General features: G+C 43.9%; 1 protein-coding gene across 2 annotated transcripts; it reads left to right on the forward strand.

The window, feature by feature from the left end:
• The first annotated feature begins 866 nt into the window (after positions 1-866).
• LOC137525412 (indolethylamine N-methyltransferase-like) lies at positions 867-10,304 on the forward strand. Of its 2 annotated transcripts, none has more exons than XM_068246489.1 (3): positions 867-1,030; positions 8,808-9,015; positions 9,825-10,304. In XM_068246489.1, exons 1-3 carry the CDS (start codon positions 880-882, stop codon positions 10,246-10,248), a joined length of 783 nt encoding a protein of 260 aa, XP_068102590.1. In that variant the 5' UTR covers positions 867-879; the 3' UTR covers positions 10,249-10,304. The 2 variants fall into 2 exon arrangements, with proteins under 2 accessions (XP_068102590.1, XP_068102591.1); XM_068246490.1 differs by lacking the exon at positions 867-1,030 and adding an exon at positions 3,962-4,074.
• The last annotated feature ends 2,290 nt before the right edge of the window (positions 10,305-12,594 follow it).

A 12,594-nucleotide genomic window follows, 5' to 3' on the forward strand; every position in this document is an offset into this window, starting at 1 on the left:
TGAATTGTGCACCCCCTCTGACACTGCACCCTGAGGCTGGAGCCTCTCTCGCCTCTGCCTCAGCCTGGCCCTGGTATGAACCTGCTTTAATCTATGAAGAGCACAGGGCGCCAATGGCGAATTTTGCCAACAGTGAGAAGAAACGGTTCAGCAGTGATGAACCAGTTCTTCATGACTGAAACCTGCGGTGATGGCTGACGCTGCTGAGAATCCTGATTGCTGACATCTGGCATCTGTCAAAAGGTACAGTATTGTACATTTCTGTGGTGGGTCCTGACTACTGGGCAGCATTCGGCACGGCTGGAGAAGATAATCTGGTTGTCAAAGAAGCGTCCGCATCGGAATGCGGAAATCGTTCTCGGAAAGCGGAATCGGTAATTGGCAATGGCGGAAAGCGGACTTTCGGCGGAAATGGAAATTGGCATTTCCGACCATCCCTACCTGGGGCTTCTTCCAGACCCTAGAAGTCTGTATAGTCCCTCACTGCAATTCCGCTGCTAGGTGCATTTGTGCAGTGCTACTGCCAATGCACATAACACTCCCAGCAATAGAAGTGCAATGGTGAAAGGCGATCCTTATGGAGAGGACAGTGGAAGACTGCAGCACACCCAAACTGTGGCGAGGGAACAAACAGGCTCCTAGAGGCTGGAGGAAGCCCAAGGCAGGTACAAGAAGTGAATATTCAATGAATTACCACATGACAAGAGATGAGTTGGTGATCACAACTCAGTCAGCTGAATCCCTTGTGACTGTAACAAACAGTGATAGTAAAATATTTATTCACACAGTAATATGTGTATCTACCTCCTGCGGTATGACTATAAGTGGAACTCTGAAGGGAGTTCAGTAGAGTAGAAAGAGGGAGAAGTTCCTTTCACGATGGATTGTGGACCACAGAGATTCTACCATAAGCATGACTTTGATAGCAGAACTTTCATTGAGACGTTTTTCTCGGACAATCCAGACATGGTGTTTTCTGAGGATGCCTTGAAATTTCCTATGGTGAATTGTCATTACTTGTTTAGCTCTGGTATGTACCATATTTGCAGCCATATAATACACTCTGGACTAAAGACGCACCTAGAGTGCAAAAACACGGGGAAAAATATACTAAATCTGGTGCGTCCTTGTTCCAGGAGCATCTTGTACGTGTTGCCCTACTCCATGTGGCCTCCTGTGTCCCCATGCGTTCTCTTGTGTCCTCATGTCTCCCTCATGTGTCCACCTGTATCACCATGTTTCCTCCTATAATCCCCATGTGTCCTCCAGTATCCCCATGTGACCTGTGTCCGCATTTGTCTTCCCCATGTGTCCCCCATCTCTCCCCATGTGTCCTCCTGTGTGCCCCATGTGTCCTCCAGTTTCTCCAAGTCTCCCCCATGTGTCCCAGCATGTGTCCCCTAATCTCCCCAAAGTGCCCAACCCCCATGTGCCTCCGCTTCCTCCCCCTGTCTCCTGCTTCCCCTGTGTGTAGCGGCAGCTGGTTTACCTAATCCACCACGCCCATGGGGATTGCAGACCTTCTTCTCCTCCGCCCAACTCGCCCTAGTGAATGGCTTGTGCTCTGATCACATCAGTAGAGTTGCTCAAATCCAAATTCGGGTGAAACCCGGATAGTTGCTATCCGGATTTCACCCTGCTAATTACTATCACCTGTGCGGGCTGGGCGGGGTCAATCTTACCTAGCTGACGTCTTCTTAGGTCCGTCTCTTGGCGCCTCCCACGATGCGGTCCAATCCGGCGTCACATGAGTACAAACACTTATTCCTTCCGGGTTGAAGGAGGAAGTGTATAGTCACGTGACGCCGGATTGGACCACATCGTGGGAGGCGCCGAGAGACGGACCTAAGAAGACGTCAGTTAGGTAAGATTGACCCCGCCCAGCCCGCACAGGTGATAGTAATTAGCAGGGTGAAATCCGGATAGCAACTATCCGGGTTTCACCCGAATTCGGATTTGAGCAACTCTGGTCATCAGCACAAGCCAACACTAGAAGGAGAAACAGGGGAAGGAAGCTGAGGTACACAGGGGGTATGGGCACACATGCAGGGAATCCCCGATGTGGTGACGGGTCGGCGGTTCGTTCCCACGGACGTTCATAAGTCGGGAATTCCCTGCCTTTGCCGGAATGTTCAATTCACAGTAAATACAGTGAAACAGCTTTTCCTGATACCCGTATAAACAGGGCCGGCGCTACCATTAAGGCAAAGGAGGCAGCTGCCCCAGGACCCCAAAGCTTGTAGGGGCCCCCAGTGGCTACAAGAGGAAAAACATTTTTTCAAATCGGCCTTATAGTTTTTGAGAAAATCGATTTTAAAGTTTCAAAGGGAAAAAAAAACACATTTAAAAACCTGCCGACTTTAATGGTTAATAGCAAATCCACCTTAAATGCTAGAAACCCTAAATTTGCAGGATATGTTAAGGAGATCATTAGGAATAAGAGGAAAAAACAATTTTCGAAAAAGACCTTATAGTTTTTGAGAAAATCGATTTTAAAGTTTAAAAGGAAAAAAGTATAGTTTTAAATGCGGTAAATGTCACTTTTAGTAGCAAACCTAACGGTAGTGTAATTTTACATGCATCAAACGAAAGCGCAATAAATTTCCTGACGGGGTTTCCAGGGGGTCCATACGCAGCCGCAGCGCTTTGGCCAGGGATCGCTATACAGCCGCAATATGGCTGTATGAAGATCCCTGGCATTTTTTCCTATTTTCCCAATTTTTTTTTATGTTTAGAGTGTGGGATTTTTTTTTACAAAAAAAATTATGTGGGGTCCCCCCTCCTGAAACATTTTAACCCCTTGTCCCCCATGCAGGCTGGGATAGCCAGAATGTGGAGCTCTGACCGATTGGGACTTCACACCCTGACTATACCAGCTGCAAAAAAGGTCCCTTAGGGCCCTTTTCCACCAGCGCGTTTGCGCTGACTGAATCGCAAAGTCGCAAACCGCTAGCGATTTTACAATCGCTACGGTTTGCTTTTTAACATAGGAATCGCAGTAGGTCATTTCCACTACCGCGATTTGTTTTTGACGGGAACGCGAACGCGCGGTGGAGCGATATTTGCCGCGATTTTGCTATGCAGTCCATAGCATAGCAAAATCGCGGCCGCGAACGTCGGGGAATCGCCGGTAATTGCGATTCAGCAATCGCAAGCGTTCAGCGTGAACGCTAGCGACTACTAGTGGAAAAGGGCCCTTAATGCCGATTTTTGTTCCGGGGTATCTGTTGGAGGGGCCCCCCAGGTTTATTTTGCCCTGGGGCCCCATTGTTGCTTAAACCGGCCCTGCGTATAAAAGAAAAGGATAATGCTTATCCTGCTTTTAGAGAAAGGATAGGAACCATGGGTCAGACATGACGTTTGATATAATTCCCATGGCTTATTGTGTATTTGCAATTATGTGTAACTAATTCCTGTGTTTTTAAAGGGGCACCATTGCGAATTCCCTTGTTTTTAGTACCTTTAACATAAATATGTGTAAGCGGAGCGATGTTATTGCCACTTATTGTGGCTGATCAAAAGTATTTTTTACATTGCCACTAACCATTCAGAGCTAGTGAGTCACGTCGGAAGATTTACCTTTCTGACGCGACTTGGCATAATCCATTCTGCAGTAGGAGGCATCTGTATTTGTAGATACTGCAGCCGTTACATCTCCCCCCCTCTGATCAGCCCAGCTAAGTTTGATCCAAATTGTAACTGCACTATCGTGCAGTTACGGAGATCTGTGTGGGCTGCAGCCGCCGTACGGGTCTACAGTTACATGCTGCCCGCTGAGGACCTCTTATTTAAAGCTGGCACAGGGACGGACACCTATTGGTGTCCGTTGCTGTGGTAACCAGCAATCGGCTTTCTATTTGCGCAAGACAGCGGCGGCATCAGCGAGAAGACACAAACACATCTTGTGTTTGTGTCTTCTCGCTGATGCCGCCGCTGTCTTGCGCGATAGTGCAGTTACAATTTGGACCAAACTTAGCTGGGCTGATCAGAGGGGGGGAGATGTAACGGCTGCAGTATCTACAAATACAGATGCCTCCTACTGCAGAATGGATTATGCCAAGTCGCGTCAGAAAGGTAAATCTTCCGACGTGACTCACTAGCTCTGAATAGTTAGTGGCAATGTAAAAAATACTTTTGATCAGCCACAATAAGTGGCAATAACATCGCTCCACTTACACATATTTATGCTAAAGGGACTAAAAACAAGGGAATTCGCAATAGTGCCCCTTTAATGACAATTTGCAAGCAGGCACCGTTGAAAACCTTTTAAGCAGTGGTGGGGTAATGGCCAAAAAACATTGTTTCACAAATTTCGGGAAGTTTTTTGCATCGAAAAAGTTTGCATTAAACTTTTCGTAGTATTTTACGAAATTACAGGTATAGCGTAATTACGGCTACGGTACTACGCGCGTAAAAATTGCGTAACGTAATTACGTGTGAAAATATGCATCAAACTTGCCAATGCGCATGCGTATAATATATATATTAATGCGTATAATCATGCTTATAATGCGTATAAACATACATTGCGCATGCGCGTCTGTACAATAACATGTCCGCATGCGGAAATTTCGCAGCACCACTGATAGTGTTCTGTTTAACCAGTTCGGCCTATCTGGACGAGCTTCCTCGTCCAGATAGGCACTGCTGCTGCCGCCGGCTGGTGCGCGCGATCGGGCACGCCCCCGTGCATGCTCCCGCTGCCCGCCGCTAGCCCCCCGATCAGTGAATGGGAATATACTTCCCATTCACCGATCTAACTTCCCCGCAGAAATACCGACGCTTTCTCTCCAGAGAGCGCGGTATTTCTGCCCCCAGGAAACTTCTCCCCAGCATTTTAGTTCCTGGATGCGAGATCGTTCGCATCCAGGACTTTTTTCACTGTGGCCATCTTGTGGCCAAATAGTAAACTGCACCCACATACATTTTTAATAAAAAAAAATATTATTTTACATTTAAAATTAGCAGTTTCCCCCCCGCACCAAAAATTACCCACATACACTTTTTTAATAAAAAAAAATAAAATAAAAAATACAATAAAACAAAAACAAAAACAACATAAATAGTTACCCAGGGGTCTGAACTTTTTATATATGCATGTCAAGAGAATATGTTATTATATTATTTAAAATTATAAGCTTATAAATAGTGCTGGACGCAAATTGAAAAAATGCACCTTTATTTCTAAATGAAATATTGGCACCATAAATTGTGATAGGGACATCATTTAAACAGTGTAATAACCGGGACAGATGGGCAAATAAAATACATGAGTTTTAATTATGGTAGCGTATATTAATTTCAAACTATAATGGCCAAAAACTGAGAAATAATGATTTGTTTTCATTTCTTTCTTAATCTTCCTGTTAAAATAAATTTAGAAAAAAAATAATTCTTAGCAAAATGTACTACCCAAAGAAAGCCTAATTAGTGGCGGAAAAAACAAGATATAGATCAACTCATTGTGATAAGTAGCAATAAAGTTATAGGCGAATTAATGGGAGGTGAACGTTGCTCGGATGCATGAAATTTTCGGACTGCGGTGCTGAACCGGTTAAAGGGGCACTATGGTGAAAAATTTTAAAATTTTAAATATGTGCAAACATATACAAATAAGAGTAAAATGAGCCATAAATTACTTTTCTCCTATGTTGCTGTCGCTTACAGTAGGTAGTAGAAATCTGACAGAAGCGACAGGTTTTGTTCTAGTCCATCTCTTCATAGGGAATTCTCAGTAGAAATGGGCCGAACCTCCGATTTTAGGTTCGCGAACCGGGTTCGCGAACTTTCGCGGAACGTTCGGTTCGCGTTAAAGTTCGCGAACCGCAATAGACTTCAATGGGGATGCGAACTTTGAAACAAAAAAAAATTATGCTGGCCACAAAAGTGATGGAAAAGATGTTTCAAGGGGTCTAACACCTGGAGGGGGGCATGGCGGAGTGGGATACACGCCAAAAGTCCCCGGGAAAAATCTGGATTTGACGCAAAGCAGCGTTTTAAGGGCAGAAATCACATTGAATGCTAAATGACAGGCCTAAAGTGCTTTAAAACATCTTGCATGTGTATACATCAATCAGGTAGTGTAATTAAGGTACTGCTTCACACTGACACACCAAACTCACCTTGTAACGCACCGCAAACAGCTGTACAGGTATGCAGTGGCAGGTTCACTGAACAGAACAGGTATGCAGTGGTGGGTTCACTGAACAGAACAGGTATACAGTGGCGGGTTCACTGAACACAACAGGTATGCAGTGGTGGGTTCACTGAACAGGTATACAGTGGCAGGTTCACTGAACAGGTATACAGTGGCGGGTCCACTGAACAGAACAGGTATGCAGTGGCGGGTTCACTGAACACAACAGGTATGCAGTGGTGGGTTCACTGAACAGGTATGCAGTGGTGGGTTCACAGAACAGGTATGCAGTGGTGGGTTCACAGAACAGGTATGCAGTGGCAGGTTCACTGAACAGGTATGCAGTGGTGGGTTCACTGAACAGGTATGCAGTGGTGTGTTCACTGAACAGGTATGCAGTGGTGGGTTCACAGTACAGGTATGCAGTGGTGGGTTCACAGAACAGGTATGCAGTGGTGGGTTCACAGAACAGGTATGCAGTGGCAGGTTCACTGAACAGGTATGCAGTGGGCTCACTGAACAGAACAGGTATGCAGCCAGGAACAAGCTAAGCCTAATTAATCTTTCCCTATGAGAGACAGTCTGCAGCAGCTCGCCCTACTCTCACTAATGCAGGCACACGAGTGACCGTAATGGCCGCCGCTGCCTGCCTTATATAAGGGGGGTGGGGCTCCAGGGGCTAGTGTAGCCTAATTGGCTACAATGGGCCTGCTGACTGTGATGTAGAGGGTCAAAGTTGACCCTCCATGGTGCATTATGGGGCGAACCGAACTTCCGCAAAGGTTCGCCTGCGGGACGCGAACGCGAACCACGGAAGTTCGCATGGAACCGTTCGCAGGCGAACCGTTCGGCCCAACTCTAATTCTCAGCAAGGCTTTTATTCTTTATAAAGATAATGCCTACAAAGGATTTAAACAATGATGCTGGCCAGCTTCCCTGCTCGCTACACAGTTTTCTGGCAGTTGGACAGAGCGGCTGCCATTCACTAAGTGCTTTTGAAAATAAATAAATCCCTGAGAATCCCCCATGAAGAGATGAAGTAGTTCAAAACCTGTCGCTTCTGTCAGATTTCTACTACCTACTGTAACTGACAGCAACATAGGAGAAAAGTCATTTATGGCTCATTTTATTCTGGCAAAAATGTACTTCTTATTTGTATATGTTTGCACATATTTTAAATTTTACAATATCTCGCCATAGTGCCTTGGGCAAGATTCCCTAACACTGCCTGCTGAGTGCATGCCCTCATGGCTGCAGCTCTAAAGCGCTTTGAGTCTGTCAGGAGAAAAGCTCTATACAAATTTTGGACTTATTATTATTTTTTGCATTTCATGTTCTGCTTTGGGAAAGTAGTATGAGAACCACAGGTCACAAAAGGAGATTTTGTGACGTTCCCATCACCATTTGGGTACATGTATAACTATAAATAATTTGCCCCCCAGCAAAACTTTGATTGTTCCTCCAAGGTTCACTCCCTTTCCTTTCCTGCCTACTCTTGGTAACCCTCACAATCTTGTGGCCCAGTTTGGAATGATCATAGAAGAAGTGTGACCATCATGTTCTCTCTACCTATAAGAAGTGAAGCTACAAAAAATCCTGATCTGGAGGTTGGACTTTTGTATCAGTGGTTGGGAGGGAAGGTTAATAGTTGGGACTTCTCCCCTATACTTACATACCTGTGTGTTTATACGACAATTTGAGACCAGCACTGTTGCAATTCTGGGAGCAAGTTTCTTTTTAGTTACCGTAACTTTTAAACATCTGCCATGATAATATGCAGTGATTTTCTTGTTGTAGAAGAAAGAAGAACTGTAAGGAGGGGGCTACAAAGGGTCTAGCAGCAGACTTGCTTATGCAACATGGCTACTTCAGGCTAGAGATGTTGCGAACATAGAATTTTCCGTTCGCGAATGGTGATCGTGAGCTCTCAAAAAGTGTTTTCGAACAGGCGAATCTGGCGAACCGCCATAGACTTCAATGGGCAGGCGAGTTTTAAAACCTACAAAGACTGTTTCTGGACACAAAAGTGATGGAAAAATTGCTTCAAAGGGTCTAACACCTGGACAGGGGCATGCCGGAGGGGGATCCATGGCAAAAGTCTCACCAAAAATTGCGGAGTTGATGCAGAGTCAGGTTTTAATACCTAAAGGGCACAAATCACATTATGCACAGCTCTGGGAGTCAGTGGGCTGTGGAATGTCTCACACAGAGAAATGCAATAGTATTATCAGAATACAGTGCAATAATAATACACTGGAGTGGTTCTGTGCCTGCAACTTAATGAGGCAACAGCAGTAGTGTGCACACAGCTCTGGGTGTCAGTGGGCTGTGGTATTTCACACACAAAAAAACACAGGCGACCGATGTACTAGCTCTCAAAAGGGCTGTTTGGGGTGCTTTCACAGTCAGTGAGGAACAAGAACACAGGCCTAGCTAATGCTTTTCCTACCTATCCTAGAATGTTCGCAGCTGATGGTCGCAGAATACTGCTCGCTGGCGAACTGTTCGGGCCATCGCTACTTCAGGCCGAGCATTGGTTTATCCCACAAACAATTGCATTTATTGCTACAATTCAAAAACTAAAAGCTTGCAGATACACTAAAATTACAAAAAAGAAAAAAAAAAAACCTTCATTACCAATGCTCAACATTTTTTTTTAACAATCTTGCAGGTTTTGTAAAGGGAGATGTTTTGATTGATATCAGTATGGGTTCCTTCATTCATCATCTCTATTCAGCTTGTGATATCTTCAAGGACATAATTATACTGAAGCTCAATGAGAGATGTAACATGGAGACAAGCAGATGGAAGGGCTCTCACACTGGAGCTTATAATTGGACGAACGCATCAGCCCATGCCGCCAAGTTAGAGGGAAAGAGGTAAGGTGTCTACAAAGGCTTCATGCCCATTTCTCTAAATCGGTTGAGGAGAGTTTGATGTGGAAGAAGCAGAGGGGGACATTTATCAAGAGTGTCTGAGACAAAACATTAGTAGGTTTTTAGAAATCCATGCAGAACTGTCTCAGTCATCCTAAGAAATCACTAAATAGTGCAGATTCCTTCTTAAACTGTTAGAAAGAGGAGGAGTTAGGAAGGTCTCTCAGACAGTGCAGTGTGTGAGGGGAATTGCTGTTGCTGAGGTAACCAATACATCTGCTGTATTGCCTCAATGCCCAGCACTGGAAGGGTTAAGCACAGAACAGCTTCACAGGATTCAGCAGGGGGGAGGAGCCCTTCACAAATCATGCCTAGCCTACACTGCTACACCCGTAGTACTGCTATTAAGCATTTCCTAATCTGCAACACTTTAGGGTTGGATTTGCACTTTTCTTAACCATAGTGCAGCTCTAGAAATCCATGCTAAACTGCTGCTATTATGTAGGATTTAGGAATCTTCTTATCATGCCTAACAGTCCCTTTGCTGGTTAGAACTGTTTAAGAAGAAAAAAATGTCAGTAATGTTTTGATAAATCTGGCCCAAAGTCCTCCAGCAGCTCAGAGGACTTCAGAGAAGGTAAGTTAGGTAAGGGAAGGAGCTGAGTGGAGAGTGGAGTTAAATAAGTAAGGTCCAGGAAACATGTGATAGGCCGTGACAAGCTTAATCCAGGGCAGGCTTCATCATCTTCAATTCTGCTGTGTTGCAATTTATGTCAAGAACCTACTTCTGTTATGTTTGTTTTTCCCTTCAGTGACCAAAATCAGGACAAGGAAATGCAACTAAAGACAGCCATCAGTCACGTTATATCATGTGACTTTGAAAATGAAAATATAACTCATCCTGTTGAGCTTCCACTTGCCGACTGCATCACCAGTTTTGGGATTATGGAAGCCATCAGCAAAGAGGAAGATGATTATATGAGGAACCTGGAAAAGATCTCAAGGCTGCTGAGACCCGGAGGCCACCTGATACTAATTGGAATACTAAATGCATCTTATTATGTGGTTGGAGGAAAGAAATTTCATTTTTTTACATATGATAAGAACTTTGTGAAGAATGCCCTCGGCAAGCTGGGATTTGTTGTTGATTATTGTGCAGTACAGAGGAGGAGAAATGAGAACACAGCTGTTGATTATAAAGCATCTATATGTATCACAGCTTGCAAGACGATGTAGGTCAAGATATCTGTCAACCTTTACCTTAAAATATGTGCTAGTCCACAATTCTGTAACAAACCAAGATTTTATTGTGCAGAACAATAAATCATGTGCAATAAAAGAGTATACAAGAACATTCAGTTATCAGTTTTGTGCAGTTTTTCAAAAACATTTCAATACGGTGCATTGTATAGTTTCAGTTAGACCAGTTCAATTAGGTGTCGGCAGGGGGCTACATTAAACCAAGGGCTTATCAAGTGATGGTCACAGACATCATAACTTAAGGAAACACATGGAAAATAAGACCAGTATCAAACATTCAATAACACAGGCACTCGTCCTTCCCATATTAGTTGGCATTTTTTCGGGGACCCTTCATGAGAAAACACTCATTTCTTATAAGAGAGTGACTCATCTTTTTTGAAGATTCTATGATTGGAGAGTCAGGAGGAAGCCATCACAAAGAAATCTGACTGGTGCCAAAAAGAGTCTCAATTAACAAAAAGCTTTGGTTCAGTTTTGAAGGGAGTCATTACACAGAATGCCAAGAAGGCACATCTTGGGCTCTTTCTCCACCAGGCATCACATTTTGTCATGGAGAAATGTAACCACTTGGGACTCAAATCCGTAGTGGGGCATTACCATGATACATGGAAAATAGACATACTGGGCCTGATTCACAAAGCGGTGCTAACAGTCAGCACGCTGGTGAAAAGCCCTTTATCATGCCTAAACTCAGTTTAGGCATGATAAGTTTAGGCATGATAAGTTTAGGTGTGATAAGTTTAAGCACCAACTGGGTTAGCACCGCAGTGCACAGCTGATCAAAAGTTTTGCGCTAGCAAAGTCTGGTGCACTTCGCATAGAGTTTAATGGCGCTGCTTTGCGTGCGGGACTTTGCGTGCGATCTAAACTTATCTAAACTTAGCATGCCTAAACTTATCATGCCTTAACTTATCACGCCTAAACTGACTTTTCACCAGCATGGTGCAATGGTTATCATGCCTAAAGTCTCTAACTGGGTTAGCACCGCTTTGTGAATCGAGCCCACTGTGTACATTAGAATTACAGGTTACCCAGTAAAGTCATGGTGAACCAGTGATGGTGAATTAGTGAACGTTTGAACATCGCAATTTCATGTTCGCAAATTTTAACGTGAAAACATCAAAAACCTTCAGGGCATCTCTGTAGCCACAATTTCTTTAAAAAATGTGTACAAAGTGTACAAAAACCCGGGCAGTGAAATGGGGGGAAGGGGTCAAGGGCAAAATGATCCTCCAAAAATATGTATTTTACGCAGAGGCTTTTTTTCAAGCATGAATGCCAAATATCACATATAGTTTATAGATTTTTCAAATGAAGGTCTTTAGAATGACTGCCATAGTTAAAATATATATATATATATATATATATATATATATATATATGTATACTAGCTGATTGCCCGGCGTTGCCCGGGAATATATTTGGCTGGTGTCGGCTCCACCCACTTTTTCTAACCCTAACAATTAATCAATGACTAAGTTTGTGAGCTTTGTGGTCTTTGGCATCAATAATTTGTATTGAAATGAAAAAATCTGATGGGTTGTTTGTGGCTCCACCCCCTTTTCTGAATTTGAACCCCAGTCACCCAATGACCAACTGTACCAGGTTTGAGGCCTGTGCCATTAACAGTGCAAGGATGGTAGCAATTAAATATTCCACTTGAAAAGCAATAGGTGAAGCTTTATACACTATTGTAGGCTCCACCCACTTTTCTGAATATTAATCCCATTCACTGAGTGAGCAACTGTGCAAAGTTTAAGAACACTCCAATTAACAGCGTAAGAATGGCTGCAGTTTACATTTTTCCAGTGAAATTTGTATTTGTCTCCACCCACTGATGACCCGGCATTGCCCGGGTATGTATTTGACAGGTGTTGGTTCCGCCCACTTCTTCTAACCCTAATGCACAAACACTCAATGACCAAGTTTGTGAGCTTTGGGGTCTTTAGCATCAATAATTTGTATATTCCCATAGAAATTAAACAAATCAGATTGGCTGTTTGTGGCTCTGCCCCTCTCCAGCATTTGAACCCCAGTCACCCAATGACCAACTGTAGCAGGTTTGAGGCATCTGCTATTACCAGTGTAAAAATGGCAGCAATTGAAATATTCCCCTTGAAAATCGACAGGTGAATTTTGATTGGCTATGATATGCTCCACCCACTTCCCTGAATATTAATCTCAGTCACCCAGTGACCATCTGGGCAACGTTTGGGAACCCTGCCATTAACAGTGTAAGAAGGCCTTCAGTCTACATTTTCCCAGTGAAATTTGGTTTTGGCTCTGCCTTCTTTTTGTCACCTGGACATACAGTCACTC

The sequence above is a fragment of the Hyperolius riggenbachi genome, chromosome 7 (genome assembly GCF_040937935.1).
Source record: "Hyperolius riggenbachi isolate aHypRig1 chromosome 7, aHypRig1.pri, whole genome shotgun sequence".
In the NCBI taxonomy this organism is placed as follows: Eukaryota; Metazoa; Chordata; class Amphibia; order Anura; family Hyperoliidae; genus Hyperolius; species Hyperolius riggenbachi.

Coding starts and splice junctions, on each gene's coding strand:
- LOC137525412 (XM_068246489.1), top strand. CDS start 880: ATGGATTGTGGACCACAGAGATTCTACCATAAGCATGACTTTGATAGC. Junction 1,031..8,807: donor TCATTACTTGTTTAGCTCTG/GTATGTACCATA, acceptor ACAATCTTGCAG/GTTTTGTAAAGGGAGATGTT. Junction 9,016..9,824: donor GCCAAGTTAGAGGGAAAGAG/GTAAGGTGTCTA, acceptor TTTTCCCTTCAG/TGACCAAAATCAGGACAAGG.